Source organism: Poecilia formosa, unplaced genomic scaffold (assembly GCF_000485575.1).
Source record: "Poecilia formosa unplaced genomic scaffold, Poecilia_formosa-5.1.2 Scaffold127, whole genome shotgun sequence".
NCBI lineage: Eukaryota > Metazoa > Chordata > Actinopteri > Cyprinodontiformes > Poeciliidae > Poecilia > Poecilia formosa.
In genome coordinates this window covers 165,882-192,235 of record NW_006800066.1, presented here as the reverse complement: position 1 = coordinate 192,235, position 26,354 = coordinate 165,882, and the positions used below count along the sequence as shown (strand labels likewise).

Genomic DNA, 26,354 nt, shown 5'->3' with positions numbered 1-26,354 from the left:
TTTATCCATCTTTCCCTCTCATTAAATAATTTTTAAATTTTGATTTATTTGTTTAGCAATAAAGTTTATAGTATATCATAATATATCATGTATTAAACAGTAAGGTTGCCAAATCTTCAGATTTTTTTTTTTTTTTTTTACCTGCATCTCCACAATCGGTTTAGCCAGAGTGTTGAGCAGGAAACACAATCTGTGTTTCTACTGGTCACTTTGTGTCACAGTGAAAACAGTTTTAAAAATTTACATGTTTTCTGCCGCAACCATTATAAAATTGTGTAGTAAAGTTGACGTCTTTTCCATTATAACTAAACTGGATGCCCGGCTATTTCTAAATCTGCCACTTATATTTAGGATTTGAACTTCAACCGGAGAACAAAATTGATCCGACTTGTCTCACCACATCCAATCCATATGTGCAATATGGAGGCGTGTGCACTTTTGTTCAACTGGAAGCCCAAATTGAATGCCATGTGCAAAGAGCCTGATTGTTGCACCTTGTTTTATTTCCTGCGCCACACATCAGCGACCGCTACCCCTAACAGGCTGTGATATGTTGATCTGTTGCAACTTTTTAAGATAGGAAAGTCTATGCATGGGTTTGACAGTTGCTTTATAATTTCTATGGTAAACTGTAAAATATAATACACCAAGCTTATGTTGTGTGAAATTGTCTTGTGAATCCTCTCACAGCCTCTTCAACTCACCTGCCATGTTTTTTTTGTTTTTTTTTGGTCGCTCTAATCTGTGTGTGTGTGTCTCTGCCCTCAGGTCTACCCAGGGCTCATGGTGACCGCCGGCCTTATCCACTACATCCTCAACCTGCTTCACGTCACGGTGCACATCCGGGATGTGTGTGTGTTCCTGGCGCCCGTGTTCAGCGGCCTGACGGCCATCTCCACCTTCCTGCTGACGCGGGAGCTGTGGAACCAGGGCGCAGGGCTGCTGGCAGCCTGCTTCATCGCCATCGTCCCGGGCTACATCTCCCGCTCTGTGGCGGGCTCCTTCGACAACGAAGGCATCGCCATCTTTGCGCTGCAGTTCACCTACTACCTTTGGGTATGTAGACTGAAAGCTTAATCTAAATAGAGAAAAAGTGACATTTTTCTATACGTGTTCAAGTAATAGTTTTGTCATGTTTTCTGCCGTTGCTCATCTCCGTCTCCTTTTTTTCTAAGAGACGAGGTTTATGTAGCCAGGAAAGTAGGGCCCTACTTTCAAATCTTGCTTGCTTCACATCTTGAATTATTTATCCGTAGCCTTGAAAAGAAAGCTGGCGATCTTTGCAGGCCATGTGGTTCACAGAATCCAAACTGCACTAGAAAAACTTTCACACACCTTCACAATAAGATGACCTTTTAGAGTACAATCAAGCCTGGTTATGGTGGAATTCGGCCGCTGTTTCCAATTAACTTCCTTTTTTGTTTTTTTTTTTTTCTTTCATCCGGTTGGTTCACCCCCACCAACCATGTCTGTTCGCTCGCTTGTTTGTTTTTTGTTTTTTTTTTTTTAATCCTTAGTTATTAAAATATTACTCATGTTTTATGAAAAAAGTATTTCCACAGACATGATTTTTATTTTTTGTCCTCCAGCTAAAATGTAACTTGGTTGTTTACAGGAGCTGCACCAAAACACCACACTGCAGCTTTTAAAGATGAAAGACGCTTAAAAAACAGTTTTCAAAGAGTTTGTTCGCTCATTCAGTTGCATCAGCAGCTGCCGCAAAGCCCTGCAGATATCTTCATATGAAAGCATCATACATGCATGCGTGAAATTGCTACACAAACAGTTTGATCAGGAGGCCTCTCTTCCTTGATGGTGAACTTGACCTTGTCGGCTGTTAATGGATGTTTTTAATTCATTCTGCATCACTTCAGTTTTCTAATGTTTTTATTCATCAATTTTGAATTCTGCTGAACAGACTTTAATCTGCTCTGTCTATAAAAACCATTCTGCTCTTAATTTGAAAAGTGTGAATTTTTATTTGCAATATCAAAAGGATGAAAGGGCTGTATATAAGATAAAATAATACTTTAATGTTGCCATATAAACCAGGCTTTTAAAGTTGTAACTAGTACAGATTTGACTAAAACTTTCTGGTGTTTATACTTTTAGTCCAGTTATAAAAGCTTATAGTTGATTCTGCTGCTGTTGAACCCGAGATGAACGCTGGAGGAGAATTAACAAAGTTTTCTTCTTCTTATCCTAAAATCATGTTGAAGATATTTATGAAATGTTATTCTTTTTTCCCCATTCAGTCTCTGAAAATTATTCCATTAACAAATCCCCCACATGCCCACAGTGTTATAATACGGACGTGTCAAAATACTGTGATCCAATTACCAGCCCTGCACACTGTCGCTGTGTGAGACCAAAGGAAAATCAAGACATTTTAGCTGAATACCAATTTATTTTTGTAGATTTATTAATAATAAGCCAGCTGCTGTGCCACTGAAAAAAAAAACAAAGTTAAAAGTACTTGTACAGTATTATTTTTAAAGGAGGATATCTATGAAATTGGACTCTATGCTTTTCTAAATCTGTGGAAATATGAGAAAAGAAAAAATGTTTTGATTTCCAAACTTTTCATTATTTGAAAGACCATATCAGTGTCACTGACTCTTTTTAATCTAGTGCTACTACCCACAGACAAGCCCACAACTATTCCCAAAGCATAATAATTGTAAACTTAAATGTCTCCAATGTTGTAAAACTGGGTCAGAAAAATCCCAAAATTGGAATCTGAGAAACTACTGAAACATGAACTGGAGTATAACGTATTCAGGAAACCTCAATATATTCTTTTGACATTTATTCCCACCGTGTGGCTGTAAGCGTAATCATGGCTGATGTTCTCTTTAAACGTCAACCCCCAACCACTTCCTTTACAAGGAAAGTTCTCTACAAAGGCCAGTGCATGTTGTCAAGCAGGGGAGATGGTGGAGATATTTAAAATCTGAATTGAGATGAAAACATGCATGACCTAAAATGAGATCTTGGCTTGATACAGCAACAAGACCTGCGAGTGTGTGAGCATCGTTTCAGACTGTTCTTTTCATTGTGTTTAGGTCTGTGAATAATCAAGTCAGATTTTGTTTTCATGTGATGAAATGTTTCATATAAATCCCATGTTTGTTATTTAAATGTCTAAATGCATCCAGATGCTAATTTTCTTTATGCATCTCTTAAACTGAAGAGCTCTGGCCTCCAGCGTTGGAAAAGCCTGATTAGTAGCTGCAGTCCTGATTATTCCCATTCAAGCTGAGTTGAGTTAACAAAATGAAAACGAGCTTTTGTTAAATATGCCAGAGGCGAGTTTCAATTTTTAATGGAAGATGAGAGGCTATTTGTCCAATTTTATTTGACCTTTTAAGCATCGGTATTAATCTGTGTTAGTGTGAAAACACGCGGCACAGTGGAGGCTTTCATCCAGGTGGAGGGTCTTATTCACTCCTGTTGCAGTATGAACACCAATCAGGTCAGACAGGAGCTGCATTCATGGTTCCAACGCAATCTGGAAGTCTGTAATTCTACTTCTGGATTTTCAGTATCATTTCCTTTTTTCTTGTTTTCTAACTCCTTCATGTCCTTTGTTCTTTCTTTCCTCTTGTTCTTGGGCTCTTACTTCCTTCCCTTTGTGTGTACTTTCTTTCTTCTCTTCCTTATGTCTTTGCTCCTTTCCTGTCATCCCATCTTTTTATTTCTGTCCTCCGTTCCTTTCTCCTTTGTGTGCAGTTTCAGTTTCCTCCTGTTCCATATTAAATGCCTTCCCACTAAAGTAATAGTTGCCGCAAATCGAAAGTAAACTTGTGTATTAATATTTTAAAATAAACCTAAAGAACAGAGAATGTGGAAAAGTCTGGAAGGCTTCCATAGGATGTGTAGAAACTCATCCAAATACCCATGGTTGGTCCTGTCCCTTTAAGCACAAAACTGCATGCAGTTTCAAGGTTGTGCCTTGTTACTTTTTGAAACAACTTTGTGTTTTTTTTTTAATTTTATTTCGTGTCATTTCTGATGCTGAGCTACAGTTTACCGTCCAGCTCTTGGAGCTTGTTTCTAAGTTTCCATCCCCCTGATAAAAGCCACTCTGTTTGGGCTCTGACTCAGCAGTGTAACCACATCTATAGTTCCGCTCTTTTACACCCAGATCCTCTTGCAGCCTACTCTGCACATGTTTTATCAAATACGATCATAAAGTATATGATGTTCTCTGTTAGCTCTTGTACGTGGCTGTAAATCAGGAAGTTGGTCAGACAATCTTTGCAGGCGGATCTTGTAGTTCATCCTAGTAACGTTTTCAAATTCAGCTTTTGCAGGTTAGACGCTCGAAAATATGAATCAGATCAACTTTGCTGTACTATCAGCTGAAAGTCTTCTCTTTTCTCGTGTTGCACCTCTGTCGTGAGAATATTAATTTCAGGGGATATTGACTTACAGTTTGCAGATTGCACATAAAACAATATCACCGAGCTGTAATGGGGGTAAAACAGGATTGCAGAAGTGTGAGAAAGCAAATGCAGAAGTAGCACAGCCTACAGGTGCAAAGCGAGCCGGGCCCCACTGAGCTGGGAAATGTTCAGTAGGATAAGATCCAGATGACATGTTTAGGATGACATCCAACATTTTTTTTTTTTTTTTTTTTGTATTTAAAAGTAAGACGTGTGGCTGTTTGAGGATGGTTTTACAGAGATCAGTCAGTTAGCGACTGAAGCAGAAATGCCAGAAATGTGTGAATGTGCTGGTGTCAGTGGTGTTGAGCCACATGCTCTTTGGTTCTGCAATCCCATCTGCATGCTGTGAAAGCAAACACAGCACCTTGATAAATGTGTTTGTGGTTTATTTGCTCAAAAGCAGCAACATTGAACAAACTTTTACTGACTTTAAGAAATCAATAGAAACCAAAAAGACCACTGCAAAATGTTTTCAAGAAGAGCTGGCCGTCTGTATTTATTTTTTTTGTTTGATTGTTGGTTGTGTCTGTCTTGAATATATATCTATTACTTTTTTTTTGGTTGGTGGATTTTTTTTATTTCAATCTTCTTTCTGGAGTGTGTCTGATTTTTTTTTTTTATTTTTTAAAGAAATTGCTAAGTGGTTTTAAATTATTGGGAAGAAAACCTTGTGCAGAGTAAGAACCTCAGTGTAAACATTGGTTCTTCAGCTGAACAAACAGTTAATGGACAGTCTCGTCTTAGTTCTAGTCTTCATTCCTCCGTGGTGTGCCAAGTTTATTCAACAAACACCTGGTTGGGTGAAGCTTGGCCCATGTTGGCCCAGGCTGATTGACATTAAGCACAGTGTCCTTAATGAGAATCTCACCAGCTTTCTTTACAGCTGCTGGAAGGGAGCCAAACCTTTGAAAAGCGCCTTCGCTGCAGTGGTGACTTCTACAAAAATAAAATAAAATGGAAGCCGTCAACATTTGGGAAATCATTCCAGGTTGAAGGACAAGGGATATAAATGCTGCGTGCTTCCATACAAAGGACTTTATTGTTCCGCTGTTGTCCTACTTAAACTGACACAGACAGCCTATTCTGAATTTAAAAAGCTTTCAGAGACACAAAATGTTACTGACACGAGTGTTAAAATGGAAAGGAGCATGCATTTAAAAACAAAGAAAAGGAAAGCAATGCATCAAATGGTTGACAGAAAGCTGGCAGCTTACATGCAACGATGAAATGGAAAAAAATACACAGCTATGCAAAAGCAGCCATAGCCCTTGAACTTGTTCATATTTTACCATGCGTATTATATCAGCTTATGAATGAGTGTGCTATTGGGTGATTTTGACTCTACAGTGCCTTGAGTGGTCAGTACTACTAGGAAAATGCAATGTTTATTAATTAGGTGACTTCTGAAGTCAACTTGTTGTACTGCTTTTTATAAGAGATCAAAGAGAAATTCAAAGAAATGCTCAGATTTTAATTAAAATATTTTGAAAACGATGTTTTGTTGTTTTTTTCCAGCCACTTCACCAGTATGAACTACTTTGTGCTGGTAGCGCATAATTAGGAAGAAAACAATTCAAGAGGTTTAAACGATTTTGCAAGGCTCTGTATGTATACGAGCTATTTGTCTTGAAAACTGCAATTGAAAATGAAAGGTAAGGAAACGCAAAAAAACAGAACAGAGTTTAGTTGAGATGAATGGAGCCGTGCAGACTGCAGAGTCGGCAGAAAACTCAGCAGAGGGCTGCAGTTGATTGAATTTTGGAAGAGGTTAGCTGCAGCTTTGTTCCGACTCTTTAAGCTGCTTCGCGACAGAATCCATCCATTGTCTTATAAAGTGTAGTTGTACGTTTAGTATTTTCTAAAATCGCTGGAAACTCTTTCCAATAATAGAAAGCGTCAGGAAGTTCTGCCTTCACTAACCTCCAGCGACGCCTATAAAACATCTGCCATGACCGTTTCTCCCCTTATCACGCGTCTATGAGGTTGTAGAGGACACGTGTTTGTTCCTGCGTCATCATAACGGCCTCTTGTCGTCTGACGTGGTGGGACAATACATCTCGAAGCGAGGCAGGTGTTCCACGCGGCAGCCATTACCGCCTCTTAAGGCGGCATGTCATGAGCAGGGCAGCACCATCAAGAAGAATCTCGCTGCACTCATCGTACGCCCATTCACATCTTCCCTTCAATTTAGCGAGGGGCCTGAAAAACAATCATCCTGGCCATGCACCACTGCTTCCCATTATCAGTCTCATTTACCCACATTTGTCTTTGTGGTTTTCTTGTCCTTCCCTCCATCCTTCTCCAAGATTGTCTTGCGTTAATTGTCTTTGTCGTCCTTTGTCTCTGTCTTTATCGAGCGGCGTCTCCTCCTCCTCTTCCTGGTTATTCCTTGCCCATCTTCCTTTCCTGTATCATCTTATTGCTCGTTAATTTTTTCCCCTTTATCCTCTTCTTAGCATTTCATAAACAGCGTTGTTCTCTCTGGTCTCAACACAATCTTCATTATCCAACTCTTTCATTTTAACCACTAAAAAACCCATTCAACTCTATTCTCTTGATCGCTGTGTTTACCCCCCCAAACACACGCGCGCACGCACACACACACACACACACACACACACACACACACACACACATACGTACACATACATTCTCCCATAATCTATAATTGAATCCACTCACACAGAGGAGAGTTGCTCCATTCGTCTGCATAAGAACAACAGTCTCCCAGCACACAGTTGCACAGCGTCCCTCCGTTTCTTTAACCCTGCGCACCATGGCTGTATTGTTGGACCAGTAATTCCGCTCTTTCTCTTGGCTCATATTTAATTAGCTGGTCTGGTACCACACTGAGAGACTTGTGTGGCTAAACAAAGGCAGCAGCCCTGAGGGGTTCGGGGGGGGTTGGCCACAAGTTGAAACCAGGCTGGATGCGGCTCGGCTTCACTAGTTTGGATGATGTTGAGGAAAAACTGCAGATTGTTCAGTGGCTCTTGTTATCCTCTGTGGTTATTGATGTCACTCTTGAAGTGTTCCTGTGAAATCTGGAGAAGTCTGGATAATCTTTACAGATCTGAATAAAGCCCATTCAAAAGCTACCCAACTCTGCTTCTTTTTGGTTCTGTATTAAAAATCTTTTAAAATTACAAAAAAGACCAAAAAAGAAATGAGGACATCTGCTTTTTAGGTCCAGGAAAATAGTTTTCACATGAAAAATGTGTAGCATCTCTGCTTTTAAAAGCAGTGAATACTTCAAATAGAAACATTGATGGGGAAAGTTTAGCTGTCTTCAGCAGTTTTGTCTGCTAAACTGATTAGCACTAGTTTTGGTTACACCTTTGCTTCTGCTTTTATTTTCAGAATGTATAGGTTCAGTTTCCTAAGCTGCATTTTGTTTTACATACATTAGATATGCTCCACAAAAAACATACAAATAATTTGGAATTACGTTGAACTTAGTTCTCCTTCAAAGTGAAGATTAAGATGTTACGTGATCACAAAGTATCAGTCATTCATGTTGGATCTCGTTTATGTTTTACCATTAAAACCTGATTGTTTTGTTTTGTGTGGGTGAAGATATCAGGATCTCACTCTAGATTTTGTGCAAAAACTGCTAATTTATTGTTCAAATCAGACCTGCATTCTTTGTAATGGGCAGTGTTCCCTAGTAAAGTGTTCCCTCCACAATGGGGCCAAATTAGATTGATGGGAGTTACTGAGAGACCGGAAAAAAAAAAAAAACAGGATTGACTGAATTTTAAAACGTTTTTTGTGTGTGTGTGTGTTAGTGTAAAAACGGAAAGCTTGAACATGAAGTAGGGCAGGGGATTTAACAGTCACAGTCTGACAGCAGAATATGCCCAAAGGTAAACAGGGGGTGGCGGGGCAGATTTTAAACAGCCAGAATTGGTTATCAGTCGGTTCTGAAAATGCACATCACTTATGGTCGCGGTTCTGAAGTGACCTAAATACAGTTCTTCCTACAGCGTGGCACAGAGACCCATTCAGTGTTTTATTCACCCACACATTTGGTTTTTACCAGGAGGAAAGAGAATGTATTCTATAGTAAATGACTACTAAAATCTGGAATCATTGTATAATATTAAATATATTGAAGATGCATTGATAAAAAGATAAATGGATTAAAAAATAGTTGAACAGGCCAATTACAACATAGATGAAAAAAATCAACTCATAATTAACTAGAACTGTCAAATTGATCAAATAATGGGGAATGTTGAAGTTAAATGGAAGAAAAAAAATAGAATCCTGACGGGATTGAAATTGTTGTTCAGTTAATTTTTTTTTGCACCATTTATGTCAATCTTCCAAGGAGAGAAAACAAAAAACTTTCACTTAACCGGGACTTTAACTGTGTCGTCATGTCAACCCACATAAAGCTATGCAGCTCTGAAATCTTCTGATTTCCTCCTACAAACAACTTCCTTGCTGGCAAGAAATCAGACTATTGTCTTCTGACCTGTTCCTTTGGGTGTCGGGATATTCTGACCTGCTCCAGCTATATAAAGCATCGCTGCCGTTTGTAGCTTATTGATCCAGAGGTGTGTGTCGTGGTATTTTTGGACTGAGACTACCTTTGTCCAGGAAACATTGATTCCTTTTTTTTTCTTTAAATAAATGAACCTTGCTGACTGCAATCAAGCTTCTTGACAACATATATCACCTGTGTTAATCGGTCACTCTGAAATATGACTTCTATTGTCTGACTGTATGGATGTACCTTTAACAGTGTTTTTAATTATTAACCAGGTCTGTGGGTCATGTCGGTGTGCGGACCTTGTTTCAGGCTATGTTTAACACAATAATCTGCAACAGAAAACTCTGATGTTTATGTTCATGATCAACAGAGATGAATGAAGGGTTTAAGTTGGCACGCTCTACTGTACTAGATGTAAATAGGTTTATGGCTTGAAAATATCATCTAATAGGAGAAATTAAGTAAGCAGAATAAGTCTAATTTACTGGTAGTCTCAGGATTTCCACTGCAACTATAGCATACATAGTGGAAGGAGCTTGTCCCGCAATCGGTGGGTTGCCAGTTCAATCCTCTAAGGGCAAGACACTTCACATGCCTTCTGGTGTTGGTCGGTTGGCCTGTTGGTGCCGATGCATGGCAGCCCAGAACAGGTGTGGCTACTGTCAATCAGCTCACCACCATCAGTGTGTGAATGTGTGTGTGAATGGGTGAAAGAATGAGTGTAGTGTGAAGCGCTGTTGGGTCCTCTGGACTTGATAAAACACCAGTCCATTTACCATCCACCCATTAGTTAAACACCTGTTTGTCCAACAGTTTCTACCACATCTTGTTGTCCATTTATTACTCAATCATCCATCATCCCATCCATCTGTCAGACTGTATTCGGTTTATCCGTCTTTTGGTCTGTTCATCAGCTGGATTGCTGGACAGATTGCTTTCAATCCAGAGAACTATTTATTTACCTGTGTCCATTCGTCTGTCTGCCTTGTCATTTGTTCGTTCATTGTCCATTCATGAGGTCATATCTGTCTTTTACTCTTACTGTTTGAAGTCTTTGATCTGGTTTAGAAATTAAACATGTAAAACTGTGTAGGAACCCTTTTATTGGAGAACACTACATTGTTTTCTGTTCCTCTTTTCAGGTGAAATCTGTGAAGACCGGCTCAGTGTTCTGGACCATTGGCTGTTGTCTTTCCTACTTCTACATGGTAAGAGTTAATGCATTTGCATTTTGTTGCCTTAGTTGTAATGAGGATAAAAGTGATAGAAAAGTATTTAAAGTCACTATCGCTGTCATCGTACTTCTGGCTGGACATCTGGACAGTTACTGGTGTAAAATTAAAACTTGCTCAATGTCACACAAAATGTTGCAATAATACCACCAAACTGCAAACATTGATTTCAAAAAAATATTTTCACAATTACAGCTTTTTTTAAAACTCTGGAAACCAGCAAAGAAACCATAGATGGTTCATATGACAAAAATAACAATCCCAATCACTCAGTTTTTGTAGTTTCCTTTCATCATCGACTAGTTTCTTTATCTCGATAAATCAAAATTCTTGTCAACCCCACTATAAAGTTCATGCTGCATACACACTCATGTCCCTGAGGTCCTTTGAGGAAAAAAAATAAACTTTTATTTTGTAATTTATAATTTGTTAGTAAAAGTAGGTCTTTTACTAACAAAACGTCAGTAAAAGATCTGACTCTGTCAGATATTTCTGTTATAAACTAAGATTTCCATAAATGGACGTTTATGTTGTGCTTATCTGCTCTGAAGCTTCGGGTTTTCATGCTCTCAGGATTTGTTTGAGGAAGTGTTTAGATCTAATCACCCGTTCAGAGGAACCTGGGGACCCAAATGTTTGCCTCCTTCAACACAATTCTTGACGCAAACTCGGGTCGTCGGCCAGCTCCGCTTTCCTTACTGCAACCAGGAGCGTTTTTATTCAGATGATTTTTACTCTCATCCATTTTTCAGCAAAAAGATTCTTGTCTAAAAGGCAGAATCCAATTTACAGCATGTCATTCACAGAAACTTCCTCTTTTATGTCATCTTCTGCAGCAGCAGCTCAGACATTCTGAATCAGTCCAGTCGGCTCCGTCAGTGAGCTCTTTAGCAGACCTTTCTGTGCATTTACAGCCGAGCTGTTCATGTCTGACTTTTTATACCAGAGGGGCTAGAGCGCCTCTGATTCTTCCATTGATCATATCACAGACAGAAGAGTCAGGCTAGATGCTCTCGGTACTCAGTTTGACCTGTCTGACGTTGTTAATACATTGATATGAACATCGGATTCTAATAAATTAAAAAAAAAAATCAATAAGTCAGCTGTCATCAAATGTCACTTAAGCTTTCTGTTTGAAACCTTTGTCAAGTTGTGGTTTTTAGCTGTTGAGTTTAATCTTTGCAGTGTCTGTTTCATGACATGTTTCCCTCATTAATTATTGTATATGGCTGATCTAGCAAAGATTTTTATTTCTTCAGCGACATAATGTTCTGACACTGAGCAACAGTGAAGGAAGTGGTTTTTGATGGAAAGCTGGAGCTGAGTGCTTCTTGTTGTTCTATGGTGTCATCAGGTCACTGAAGGCTGAATGATATTTTTTGCAACTGCAAAAACTTCTGCATTTTGGATTTGAAGGAACTATTGCAGAAATTCAGTACCCAGAAAATGATTGACATGCAGCCTTAAAAAAGTCATGCAAAAAAGTACCAGTAAATTTAATCGGTTGAATCACTGCAACACAGTTGGTTTATGATTCTTCATACATACTCAACAATTAGCTAAATAAGCAATATTTTAATGGAGCAAAGTAGTTCTATTTTTGTAGGTAGGAAAAAAGTCATTGTATATTAGACTCCTACCAATTTGCAGCTCAGTTTTCTGGGTTTTTGACACATTGTTTTGTAAGCAGCCAATACAGCAGCGGCATTCATTTTCTTTGGCGTCGATTGGCTGAATCACACAATGTTAGCTTCGATGTTAGCTTCTGTGCAAGTGCCAAAACAGTTTCCATTGGATGTGCAAATGTATATTAACTATATTTGTTTGAACTGTGTAATTAGGCAGTTCTAAACATTTTTAGACCTCAGCCATTTGTGGGAGATTGTGGTCTTCAACCTTGATCAATAACAGATGTCCAATAGATCCAAAAAATTTTTATCTTATTATTATTTTTAGACTATTCCGAACAAAGTCTGTTTTATGAGAATAGATGCTGGCTATTTGTTGCCCTTCTTGCTGTAAAATTGAAATAAAAGCCAGAAAGGAAACGTACTGTGCTGTACCGAACACTTCCCATTTAAGAAGGGATATATTAAAATGTCATCCTAAAAAAGTCCCATATGCATCAGCTCCATTTGCTGGAGGGCCAATTTTGTACCATTTTTGAACTACCATTGGGGAATACACAATTTTCCCAAGGGCTGCTTTTGCCCCGGGGCCGGTCTTTGGACAATCTTATTTTAAGGAACCGTGCAAAGCCCAAATACTGGAATGTTATGTTTGTGTGTGAGAGGGGATTACTTTCAGAGCGGCTATTCTCTGCTACCTCCCAACAACCTCCTTCTCACCCTGACTTAACAGAGGAAGTATTTTCCTTCTTTTCTGCAACTTCATGGAAATCTGCGACAATTGTTAGTAGGTTTAGCCACTGCTTCCCTGCATTAGTTATCAATTCAGACAGAATCCCATCAGGGGGTTGATGAGAGACGAGATAAAAAAAAGACAGTTCAGGCACTGTGCCTCAGCGACAGATTGTTTGCATGGGCGCCTATGAAAATCTCCAGCGTCGTCTTCATTCAAAACTAAAGCTATTTGGCCAGCAGCGACACAGATGTCAAATCCAGCAGATTACCGAAATCCAGCTTCATCGATCACACTGCAGCGGGGGACTCAAGAGCCGAGAGATTACGGAGGGGGGATTGGTGGAGAGATGAATAGAACGGCAGACAAAACGCAGAGGGGACAGAATGGTGTATAGAGAGGTGCAAAGAGATTAAAAAAAAAGGACAAAGATGGAAAGAATACAAAAAGATAAGAGCCGACTTTATTGTCCTCGTCAGTAGCAGTGAAAACATTTAGTTTGTCTTCTTGTTATAATCTTTTTTGTACGCCCACATCTTCCTCCTTATCCAAAGAGATCAGATGTTCCTCTCTAGACAAGTCCACCTCAAAGAATAATAAACCAGGTTTGGACATCGCCATCAATAACTCATCGTTTTCTATGCAACCACCGACTGTCTGGCCTTCCAGACAAAGTGCTGGAAGCACCGTAGATATTCTTTTAGGATGGTATTTAATCAGGATAAAGCCAAGGTTATATTTCCCAGCGTGGCTTAACTGAACGTGACACTCATTAAGGAGTTACCAAAACGAAGCGGGAGAGATCTTTTATTGCTCTGACTTTGGATTATTTGAAGGAGAAATGGCGGCGGTGGTTGGGATTAAGACATGAATCTGAGCTATTTGATGGACTGATGGCCAGGAAAGTTCAGACCGTCGCTGGAGGCTGCAGATCATCTTCTGAGGTTGGAACCAAAGGGCAAAGCTGATTAAAAAAAATTCCAATTCCCTAAACCCTTCAGCATCTTCTAATAGACTAACCTGTAATGTCAGCGCCTGTCAAAAGCTCTTTAGCTCAATCAAATGCTGATTAAATGCTCTGAAAACCGGGCTCTCACAGTGGCTGCTTTAAGGGAAGCGGCTTCCCCGGAGTGAAACATTAAACTGACTGCAAGACTTTAGAGATGGAGAGATCTGTCTGGTTCTGACCAACCTGGTGGATGAAGGAACTCCACCTTCATCCTTCATTACATACTGCCCTCCACTGGTCTGTGCAGTACTCATACCTGCTGAATATGGAAAACAGTGGCCAAATAATTGTAACATGGCAGAAAAGTGATAAGCATTCAAATGTTTTTTTTTTTTTTTTTTTACAAATAAGTGAATTTTAGTATATTTATATCAAAAATTTCAACAAACATCTCAAGAAAAAAAAAATACAATTTACGCAAATTAATATGTAGATTCATACCCAATTTTATTCCAATTCAATCATTATGAAAGAATGCTGTCAAGTTTTTTGTGCCACTTGTTTAAGAAGTCTTCTATCTGAGGAAACGGTGGAGAGGAGGAGTCCTCTCCTTTAACAGAAGGAACCCTCCAGCAGAACCTGACCCGGGATGACCGATCATCTGCCACGACTGACTGAGGGTTTGAGATAACAGAACATACCTGAATAATTAACTTGTAAGTGAAGGTTACATTTGTATTTGGCCTTTTTTTTTTTACACCAATATCCCCAAAGTTACAAAGATGGACTCAGTGGGCCGATTGCAAATGTGCATCTTCACAGATTTCTATTGGAAAATAAAGTGAAAAACCATAAGTCATACTCCTTCCACCTCACATGTGATCACTAGTTTCTGGTTATCACATGACAAATTATGAAACGGGTTTATAAGCCGCAAATTCTTTTGCAAGGCATGGCAAACTGAAAAAAAAAAAGTCTTTTGAAAATAACAAGATTAGTTTGCGTGTGAAGCTTCGTACACACAAATGCATCTGCAACCTCAGAGAGGAAACCCTCGGCCTGTTGCATGGTGCACTTTTTAAATCCTCTTCAAAGGACCTCTGTGGTCATCAGATAAGCCCAGCTTGAAGTGCAGAGAGCGATAACGGCTGCAAGACTGTTCCAAGCTTTTTAAGATTCCTGCCCTCTGCTGTTGCAGTCTAGCTTTAGAAAACGGTTGGCTGAACCATAATTTGTCCATGTGACCCACAGCGAGACGAGGAGAGGCGTCCCTCGACTTCCCATGGTCCTGTTATGTGGAATAAGTGCCATGCTGTTCACTTACTCAAATTGCATTCTTTAGTTTGACTGAGCAGACACTCAAAGCATTTTATTGTGAATGTTACCACAATGTGGACACATCTTTCTTAAGAATGGCGTATGATAAACAAACAAGATAAACATTTTCATGAATTTTGTCAAAACGTGAATATCTTAAGAGCCTTTATGTTTTTTATATGCACACTTTCATCTAAGGAAAAAATGTTCCTGAAGCTACTAAACAGATTCTCATGAAAGATAATCACGCATATCTGTTGCCTGGCCTTGTAATCACATTAGTGTTAGCACAACTTTCTTCATGCATTATTTATTGACAGCCATTATCAGGTCAAAATATGTTTTAGTGCTCTAGTTCACAGCCAGACACGTACAGATCTAATGAGATTCTCATCAGCCTCTAAATTTTAGCTAATTTTCTGACCTTAGCTCCTACAAATACTTGGAAAAGCAGTTCATCTGCAGGAAAGGGTCCTGTACCGTCCCATATGATTTGTGACTAAGACCATTAAATCTCAAGTAACAACATCGGGATGGCCACAGCTGCAGATTAAAAATTTTTATCCTATGAAATATTTAAATTTGTATAAATTAATTCAATATTTGTAACAAAAAAGTAAATAGCTTGAAATTAACATGATTGCATTTTCTACGTAAAATAAAATGTAAATTAGGTCTACTGCTAACGCTAACCTTAACTGGTGCTATAACCAAACTACTCTGGTCTTCAGCAGCCCCAGTGACTGTAATTTTGCCTTATTTGAAAAAATAATTGCAGACAATAACCAAACTTAATAACTGAATTGTTTTTAATAAGTGGCAATAAGACTTTTACACCACTGTTGAGGATTTTTCTCCAAGTCTGGACTCGGCTGTACTATAAATGTTAAATTGCAGGTAATTTAACAGGGGGGGATGGGATGCCCTTTCTTTTAAATAATTTGAAAACTGCAATTTGTGTTTATTCGGATAATCTTTCTCTACTAAGTTTGTTTGATTCAAAATGTGTCAATGTGACCAAAAAAATGCAGAAATCTTCAAGTGGACAAATACTTCTACAATGCACTAGAACAAATCTGTTTAAGCTGCAGGCTACTTAAACAGATTTGTTCAATTTAATTAAAATTATTTATATCAAGGGCCAGTTAAGCGATATAATTAGCATCATCCAAGTATCTTTAAAGAGCCGATAGGAAGCAGTCGGTCTTGGAAGGCATCTGAAGATCTATGAAAGTCTCATGGCTGTGATGAGATGCTAGCAGCTCTATATCAGGGAAGTTGTTGGCCAGCACTGCTAATCCACCTCGTTTGCTTTTGCCACACCTCTATAAATCTCCGTCTGGCCGTAGGATTAGAAAGCCAGGCGGAGAGACGTTGGAGTCGGGAATATGATCCTTTCCCATTATGATCGATGGAAGAGATTGTTTGAACTTCCTCCTTCTCCATCAGATTTACTTTAGGATTAGAAACTTCTCTGAATTAATTGAACTTCAAGGGCGAATTTTCCACCTTTTCTTCCTGCAGCTTTGCATTTTCTCTGCCTTGCTTGAAAGCACCGCTCTCTCTTGTTGGTCATCTATTAAGAGCAGTATTCGGGAGCCGCTCAGACTGTTTTGGCGTGATGTTCAGAAGAAATTTTGAAACTCTGACTTCCTCTTAATCCTGCTGTGCGACTTCGTTTTGCCTGACTCGACAGTTCATTAAAAAATTAACACTGCAAGATGTTGCGGGTCGCCCCTCGCTGTGTCTGCAGTGTTTTCGTCAGTTCCCAGATAGACTTGATGAGCTGTTCCTGTGTCAACACTGAAAACGAGTGTTAAATTGAAGTCATCTTTGTTGTTCGTTCAAGTTCTGGTTCGCAGGCTTCTAATTGGTTGTCACCATTTGAGACAACAGATGCGAGTGACTGCCAAAAGATAATTGCGCCAGCAAGAAGCTTATTTAGATTCGTTTTTAATTTTTCTGCCTTAATATTGCACGAGGATCTCCAGCTTTCTGTAATAAAACTTGCTTGTTTCTCCTGTGAATATGAAATCATGATGAACGTTTGTTTTATCTTCCTTTGCTGGAGCAAAAGGGCTCTGTTGTGAGGAAAAGAAGGATCAAACAATTTGCATTAATGTAATCACCTTTTCAGGTTTTGTTTTCTCGCATATTCCGCTCGTTTTATCTGTATTCTTTTATTTTTCTGTAATTACAACTCAATCTCCTGTCAGTTTATTTGCCCTTTGCCGTTGAGACGCATAGATGATTAAAACGTTGTTTTAGTGGAGCTTTTTTTATGGCCCACTCATCAGACGCTCTGATGCATGGCAGACCTCAACAACAGCTTTGGTCGTCTTTTAGTGAACGTATTAAGTTTACTGGTGCATCAGAGATTTTACATCCGACATGTGAAGTGTTATCGCTTAGTTTTTACAGATTCTGTTTTAGTTGGTGTTTATGGCTGTGTGTTTGTGCCCAGTAAAGATGCAGTTTTGGTGTCTGCTGTGGGAGTTTTGATGTGGGAGTTGGTATTTGGAAGCGGTCTCTTGGCCTCTGAGGGACTATTAGCAGTTGTTTCTTTGTGGAAAATAAGTTACTTTCTACATTTAGGAATTTTATTTGATTATCTGAATTTTTGTTTGCTGCTTAATTGTTGTTTTGAGGTGTCTTGGGCCCATTTTGAAATAGTATTTTTGATGTTTCTAGACTGAAAGAAAATAATGCAGCTTGTAGTTGTGACAGAATTAATAAATCTGGAAAATCGAATTCTTTTATGTTTGATCTGAGGAACTAAGATCGAGGTAAACTTGGAGAATTTTAATATTTTGAATAATTGGTGAGTCACTAGGTCTTTGTTATTCAGGCTGGATGTCTTCAGCCAGACTTGTTTGAACAAGAAAAATCCCTTTTTTTTTCTTTTAAATTATTCAGTTTGAGTAAGAAGACACTAGAAAAGACCATATCAGGTTGAGATGGTGAGATTTATTTCATGTTCAAAAACCTGCAGTTTTGTGTCTTTATAGACAATTTTTCAGACAGAAGGCTTCAATGTGGATTTCATTTTCTGGCTCTGCAAAGCCTCAAGGATCTGCTGCCAACATGAAAGCTCTTTTATTTAGACTTTTCTTTGGAGTCGGCTGCAACAAAAAAAAAAAAAAAAAATCATGTTATGGTTTTACAAGTTAATGCTGTAATCCAACAGGTGGAAACAGATAGCAGCCTTTTTTTTTTATTATTTAAAGCTTTTTCCATTTTGTTGCATCTGTTTCCTTGATATGGAGCCAAACCTCTACTCTGAGATTTCCCAAAGTCTTTGGGACTTCCCAAAGTCCCAAAGTCTGCTAACGTATCCAAATCCAACAAGTTCCATAAAAGAAAAAGATTGAAAGTTGAAAGGAATTGGTCAAACTTCCTGTTGTCAGCTGAAAGCCCTGCTCTCTCTTGTTCTCACACCCTATCATTTCATAGAACATAGTTTCCTATTTTTCATCCCCATTTTTTCCTCTTTGTTTTATTTTAAATCTATTAAATATCCTGGAAACTTCAGAGTCTTCCTCACTCAGTAGCAGCATCCACACCACAGGGAGAAATAAATTAGTATAATTTCTCATTTGAAAATCAGCTGTTTGAGTTTTTTTTAGTGTCAACCTATTGATTGCAAACTACATATTTTTTTTTAAACCAAGAGTTTCCTTGCAGTACGACTTTGTCTCAGCTCATCAAACTTCTTGTAACCGTCTTGTTAGCGTTGCTTATTTATGTAAACCTGCTTATAGAGCTTTGTCTCTGATTAAATGTGAGAAATAAACAAGATACACTAATTATCTTAGCTTTCTGTTTGCTTACTGACATTTAAATATTTTTCTGTTTCTTGTAGGTGTCAGCTTGGGGAGGCTACGTGTTTATTATCAACCTGATTCCTCTGCATGTGTTCGCACTGCTGCTGATGCAACGCTACAGCAGAAGAGTCTACATCGGTGAGGCTCACACAAAGCACAAGCAATTAAACTAAAATGTATATTTGTCTGTCTGACCTCGTATATAAAACACCCTCACAAATGGTGTGTGTGAGATGGAGACGTTGTTTTCAGAGGCTTTCCATGTGGGACAGAAATGTGTGTAATAAACAGGAGATCCACAGGTGTTTCCAAACACTGTTGCCCCCCAGCATTTGACCCCCACAACAGGCTTCAGGGTCCAGTCACGTCTGTAGTCATTACCGACAACCCCAGGCGTTTCATCATCGGCATGGCAGACATCCACACACCCACACTCCTCTTCACAGTAAAATCAGCCACCTGCTACCTGACCCTCTTCACTTTTTTTTGTGCAAATCGGCACCTAGCATCCCAGTTCCACTCACTGCATTCATCCTACCTCAACTTTTCCACATTTGCTCACTTTAATTTCTTTTTTTTGTGCTAGACAAACACAAAGTCATGCATAAAACTCTTAAGATGAAGGAAAAGGATAAATAGTTTTAGCATTTTAACAAATAAAAATCTAAAACAAGCTGGTTTGGGTTGCGAGTCAACGTCTCAAAGATCCCAGTTCAGTCCAGCATCTGGAAATGAGAAGACGGAGGCAGCGATAACCGGCCGCGACACGGACCCCTGCTGAACTGACAAGTTGGACATGAGGAGTAAAAATCACAGGAGTGCGGTGTGGTAACAAGGCATATCTCAATAAAAAAAAATTAGCGGGGCAATAAATTGCCCCAGTAATCATTGTGATAAACGATAATGTTGTTTTGCGTTGATTAATAATGGCATAATGGTACCAGTTCACCCTCTCAAAGACCAATAAACTTTCATTCTGTAAACACTTACCACTTGAACTGGAAGATATTTTAAATGCCCAAAACAATAAATAAAACATCTATAAAATCTATTTACAACTTAAACCACAAATACAATAGATTGTGATGTCCTTTTTTGTTGCTCTATCACATAAAATCCCCCCTAAAAGACATTAAACTTTGCAATTCTTATGTGACAGAACTGTGTATGTATATATATATATATATATATAAAAACCCTCATAAGGTGTGAATAGTTTTGCAAGGCGCTGCATCTCCCAGCAGCTCTGAGCTGAGAGAACTCCAACTCCCTCCTCCAGTCTCTCCACATCGGAGCTGTCAGCTCGCAGTCGGCATGAGTTCACAGCAGGCCCCTTTCATGGTCAAGATAAATGAGACGATGTCAAGCATCATCCATGCACAGACTATTAGTTGTACTCACAAAGCATAGTGTTTGAGAGATTTGAAGTACATTACGGTCTATTTGCAGTGAGAGGGTTTGCCGTACCTTTACTCCATCTTCAAACAGCTCTTCAAAAGTGAAATGATTTTTGATGAGGTGGAAAATTTCCTATTTCTGACTTTTTCTCTTGGATATTTGCAGCTTGAGCATAATTCAGAGACCTTGTACCCCATTTGATGGCAAATGAGCAACAGAGATGAACCGAAATTTTTAAGATGGAAACGATATTAAGTTCCAGATCTTTACCTTTTTTTCCCCCCCTACTTTTGCTTTGTATCACACAGCTCCTTTTTCAGAAGCAGGTGTCTCTCCGTCTCAAATAAGGATCCTACACAAAAGAATCTCCTGCTTTAATTAAACAGCTTGTAGGTTATGTTCCCTGGCAATTTCTTTTTTTTTCCCTGACTTGAATCAATAGCATATGTATGAAAAAGGGATTGCGGGAGGGCAGGTACAGCTACTTCAAAAACTCTTCAGGAAGAGTGTGAAATCTTAATTAAGCTGGTGTGTCTGGGAATCGGTTGCCCCCTCCAAGCCTCTAAAAGGCGGGAGTCGCATCGTTCCCGGCTCCCTGGGCGCACGCCGGGCACACACACCCCCCGCCACACTATGCCGAGCCAACTCCCATTTTCTCAGCAAATGACATTAGATTAGCTATTTTGTATTTACTCCCTATGAGGTACGGCAGTGAAAATCAATAGACTTTAAACACCTCTATTGAGGTTGATTTTCCCCCTTAGTGGGCGCAGAACTGGAGTGCAGTAATGGCTTTTTTCATGCTGTAATTTATTTTCATTGTTGGATGTCTTATCTGGTGTCCCCTCTGTTTCTCCTTCTGCTTTATTTTGTCTTTTCTCAGCATACAGCACCTTTTACATCGTGGGGCTCATACTGTCAATGCAGGTCCCTTTTGTCGGCTTCCAGCCAATCAGGACCAGCGAACACATGGCTGCTGCAGGTAAGATCCTCCCTCTTTAGAAGCAGGGATGTTATGCAGCCTTTTGTTTTTAATGCATTTTCTGAAAGATTTTTTTGAGTTCATTTATAGAGGGAGGAAACAAATGGCAGATTAAAGAAATATTTGTTTTTAACATGATCGCTGATGCCAACGAAAAGGATGGAATTTTATAATGGGGGAGTGTGTAGAGATCCTTCAAAAACCTCCTCCATGAAGGAGATGTTTAGTCATCCTTCCTCCATGGAGGTATCGGAGCCTACAGCTAAATCCTTTACAAAACCTGTGGAGTTGGCTGAAGAGGACCCTGGACTCTTCAGAGAGTTCAAAGATCACTCTCTGAATCTCCCAGCGTCGATAAATCTCTACATAAAGTGGCGTCTTACTGGTCAAAGGTGTTGAAAGCACGGTTGCCAATATGATATCTGTGCATTTTTTTTTTACACTGAGTAAATAAACTTAAAGATTTTTTTTCTGAATACCGTTGACCCCTGGCATGTGTGGGGGTTTGGGACCACAGACACAGAATAACTAAAAATCCATGAATACCTGAGACTCCCTAGTCGTAGTTTAGCAGTTCAAATACTAAATGCACCTTAATATTAATTAATATGCACAGTGGAAACCGTCTTGGCACTGCGGCAGAAGCCAACATCTATGCTCATCCTTATTTCAGCTCTTGGGTGTACAGCCAATCAGTGCAGAGGAAAACGGATGGTGCTTCTGGATTGGCTGCTTTGCAAACGCTAGCCAATAGCATTTCACGTAGCACTGCAACTATGCATCGTACCTGACTGCATTTTCTTTTAGTTGTTTTACATTTTACTATGATAAAAGATCTATTTTAGTAATTTAAAGTTACCTTCCAGAGAAAAATCTGAATTGTTGACTCTGTGGGGACCGAACCATGAACAGACGAGGGTCCACTGGATTTCAATCTGACATTATTCTGGTGCCATAAAAGATAAATGTATATCTAAAGACTTTTATTCATCTTCATCAGGGACAGCAGAACAGCTCTTTGTGGTTGAGAAATAATGTCACAACATTTGATTGATGGACAAATGTTTGGAAAAGGTCATAATTGCTCTAATGTAAATTAAGTATTATAATATCTCAGTTTTTTTCTGTTGTAGAGAGAGATTCGTTTTCCTCTGTGTTTTTATTAGGCAGACTAATGATTAAATATGCACATCGCGCCTCTTGGATTTTCTCATTTTAACTCTTGTTCCTGCCAGGAATGTAAATACATTCTTGTATTATTTTTCACCAACCAGTTGACTTTCTTCAGGATGTATCGGGTGTAAATTCCTCCTCGGCGTTAATCACTCTCTGTGGGAGAAAAGCGATCCAAGGTACATTTCCAAAGAAGAAACAACAAAGCACCCTTCCCTGCCACTCATGTGCAGTGCTCTCCAGTTTTGCTTTTGGGAAGTTTATTAAAGCCTGCCGAGTTTCAACTCTCAAGTGGGCCCATCTGCTGCCTAGGAAACGGCGATGAATACTTTGGCAAGTGCTCCATTCATCCGTTCATGTTTGCTTTTTGGCACCTTTTGAAAATGAAGCAAAGCCCCTTTTTTTTTCTTCTTTTTTGAGAGTATTTTCTTAACGGTGCAGCAGGTGCATATTGAAGTGTCCCCGTTTTATCACTGGCAGCCGTGCGAGAGACGTTTAAGGAAAAAAAAAAAAAACATCTAAAAAATGTATCCCCTGGTTTTGGCTCCTGTCTCTCTTAGCGAGCAAAATGTTTCAGTATCATCAAGGTAGCAGCTGCTTACAACATCTGGTGGCAGCATTCATGGAGCTCAGTGGGACCTGAGCGGAGCGGCTGAGCCACGGACCCACCGGGGCTGGTGGGACGTTGCCCCCCTTAGGCGGGGAAAGCAGCACGGCGTAGACTGACAAGCACGTTGGCAGCACGGCAGCCCTCCAGGAGACGGGCAGGAACGTAACGGAGGAGCGAGGGAGGCACGTGGGGGGGGAGGGAATTTCACGCAAGGTTTCCGAATGGATGGAAGGTGATGCAAACTGGAGAAACCAGGTCGCTCTTTCGTTTCCGTTTTTATGTACGGAACAGTCCAGACAAGCAAAGAGGTGATGGAGAGAGCGACCCAAAGAAAGTCTGAATGCGAAGTGTGACTGACGGGGGCTGCAAATGAAGATAAGGCAAGCAAAGAGACGGGCATATTTACACAGATATGTCTCATGAATTTCAAATATGTTGTCCTGAGGTATTAGTCTTCAACATCTGCCTGGCTAGCCAAGGGGGATCTCATGGACGTCTTTGTGGGAACTCTGCAGGAATGACAAACCCACTTTGTACCCAGCAGGAGGCGGCATCAATCAGAGCCTCCTCAAACATTCAGCTGGAGTTTCCTTTGGATGTTTGCTCAATCTTTTATGTCTGTCTGTGCCTTTTTCTCAGGTGTGTTTGCTCTTCTGCAAGCCTACGCCTTCCTGCAGTACCTGAAGGACAGACTCACCCGGCAGGAGTTTCAGACGCTCTTCTTCCTCGGGATCTCTCTCGCCGCCTGCATCGTCTTCCTCACAGTCATCTATCTCACCTACACAGGTTTGTTTTTAGTTTTTATTTAAACTCATTTTTCTTTTACCAAGTCATAGACGACATATTTCTCCTAAATATTAACTTTCACCTTTTGTGACGGCATTAAAATATTTTATTATTTATTTATTTAAAAAACAAATTAAGGAAGCTGTAACTTTAAGACGATTTGTATTAATTAGTTGTACTATTTGATGTTTGGTTTAAATCAGATTCGCTGGATAATAACTTTTGCATAATTTAATGACTAAAAGATAAAGAAGTTGTTTATAACTTGGCAGACACATTCAACCTCTGACTTAATTCAGACTTTAATTAAAAGCATCTCGTTTTTTTCCCCCCTGCTCATTAGTAACCCTCTGGGTTTTGTATAAACCTCAGTTAGCAGAGTGAGCTTATTGAACATGTTTATGCACCGAAACAATGAATTTTACTTCATTTCATTTTGCGCTCAAACCAACATGGCTTCATATTCTCTCCTATAATTATCCATTCCTCTAAACTTTAATCTGTTTTTACATTTGGCTTCCCATCCATCTTTTTATCCTACAGCCTCTGGTTACTATAAGTATAAATTCGGACCACAACACTCTTTTGTTTCAATACATCAAAAACTGACATCCTGGAAGTTTATTAAATGTTGAGCTGAGAGGAAGCTTGGCTTTTACTCTGCAATATCGCTCAGCATTTTAAGATGACACAATGTAAAAAAAGTTTTTGCAATATAACTTACTGTGGCTTTTTTTTTTGTAAAACTGCAGACCTAATGCATTACAGTAAAGTGACACTAAATAGGATCTTATTGCCAGACATTCAGTCCAACAATATGGATGGTTAAAAGAAACAAAATACTATAAATGAATCTTTTCCCCAGAATTTTAACTACTGTGGTTAGGAAATTGTGTTGCGGTTGGAAGACTGTTTTTCTGAGCAGATTGATTTAAATTTTTCTTGATGGCGATCCAGACCTGGAATTTAAGCCATTTCAGAGCTTTATTCTGCTGCCATGCGCTCATCCATGGTGTGACCTGCAGGCCTTTCCAGTGGGCTGCTAATCGGCATTCTGTGTCTGAAAATTACACTTGGAAGGCAAAATAGTAAACAAGCATAAACAGATATGAATGTTGAAGCTTTGAATTTATTTTTTTGTGTGTGAATGATTTTGTGCCTGTGTTGGGCTTGTGTTTTTTTTTTTTTTTTTTGCATCTGCAGCCAGCTGGGTGAACTTTGGGCATGTTGATGTTTTTCCCTAGACATTTCATCCCGCTGCGGCCATTATTCTGAACTTTAATATTCCTCTTCTCAGCGTACTTATTTGTTTCTTTCAGACTTTAAAGTTCAGATTTGCCTGACCTAGATCTCTAAATCGTCCCCTCGTCTTTCCTCGCCCAGCGGTGCTTCGCCCCGCAGCGCATCCTAAAGTGAAAGGGGAAAAAGTTCATTCCTTTAGGTATCTGTAAACTTTCTTTGCAAAGTTTCGCCGGCGACATTTTGAAATTCAACGTTCTGCTGCTCAGGATAATATATACAGCTTGTCCAGGACTTCTCTAAGTGCAGACAGATGGTAGAGCCCCGCGTACGGACTGCTGACTCGCATGCGTGCAGACGTTCTGTCACTTGGACACTGGCTTCGTCTGGTAAAACATTGCCGTCTGTCTGCCATCAGAATTTAGCAGCAGGACTCTGATTGTTGGGCGCAGGGTGCCAGTTCTTCACAGAGACACTACCTACTCAGTCCTGTCTATCAAACTTTCATTTCAGAGTCAGAAGACAGGATCAGTATTTTTTCCCCCCTCAGTATCTTTACCACTGAACCAAGTATTGATTGGGTAAATCAGTACTATCCTATGAATCACCTCGTAGTGTGTCTCCATTTATATTCTTGCTGCTTTTCTTCATCTCTTTTCTTGCCTGTTTTGGTTTACAGCTCTGTAACGTCTCATTTAGAGAGCTCTCCATCTTGTTTTAACCACCTGAGCGATAGAACGGCTACAGGACAGAGTACGACTGAATGTTGGTGGAGAGATTTCAAGAACCTTAGAGAGAGAGAGAGTGTGTGTGTGTGCGTGTGTGCGTGTGTGTGTGTGTGTGTACCGTTTTTAATTTGTTTGGGCTCCAGCAACCCTCAGGAAACTGAGCTGGAATATATTCTAGATCAAAGCCTAACTAAGAGACATTTGTAAATGCCCTGTGAGGTCTAATTTGCAACTTAAATGGTTTCACTTACATTTAAAAACAAGTCAATTCCACTAATTAAATAGCATCAATAAAATATATTTTGAGCACAGATGTGTTTTCTGCTGAAGGATTTCTTGTCTTTAGACTCCAATTGCTTTGTGCATTTCGCCACTACTGGACTTTGTTTTACTTTAGTCGATATTTGAGTTTTATTTTATTTTATTTTATTTTTTAACAACAAAGATACTTTCAGAAAGCTGAATTCTAATAATTTATGCAAATAGCAAGTTGGCTCGTTTGGTGCCAGAGGAAAACCTCAACTGGAAGAGACAACTTTCTGCTTAAAACATTTTGCACACAAGAGCTTTAAATTCAATTTAATGTTATAATTTTACAATGCAGTTCTTTTTACATAGGTAAAAATACTTGGATTTCTCAATTGAAAAACTGCTTAATTGTATGTTCTTTTTGACATAGACTAGATTATTTTGAAACAATTTCTAGTTCCTAAGATTTAGCTTCACTGGATGGTGCAAATTTTAAATTCCTTCCCAGTTTTATTTCCAGATTTAATCCCATCCTCAAACACGGATATATATTTTTA

At 39.3% G+C, this 26,354-nt stretch overlaps 1 protein-coding gene across 2 annotated transcripts in view; it reads left to right on the top strand.

Annotated features, from left to right (window-relative positions):
* LOC103144446 (dolichyl-diphosphooligosaccharide--protein glycosyltransferase subunit STT3B) overlaps positions 1-26,354 on the top strand; it is a 104,692-nt gene that overhangs the window by 57,947 nt on the left and 20,391 nt on the right. The window contains exons 3-7 of one of the 2 annotated variants that reach the window (XM_016676087.1): positions 769-1,056; positions 10,092-10,157; positions 18,671-18,770; positions 20,914-21,012; positions 23,435-23,581. In XM_016676087.1, coding sequence (XP_016531573.1) covers positions 769-1,056; positions 10,092-10,157; positions 18,671-18,770; positions 20,914-21,012; positions 23,435-23,581 — 700 coding nt within the window. The remainder of the gene's footprint in view (positions 1-768; positions 1,057-10,091; positions 10,158-18,670; positions 18,771-20,913; positions 21,013-23,434; positions 23,582-26,354) is intronic. The other variant, XM_016676088.1, reaches the window with a different exon arrangement.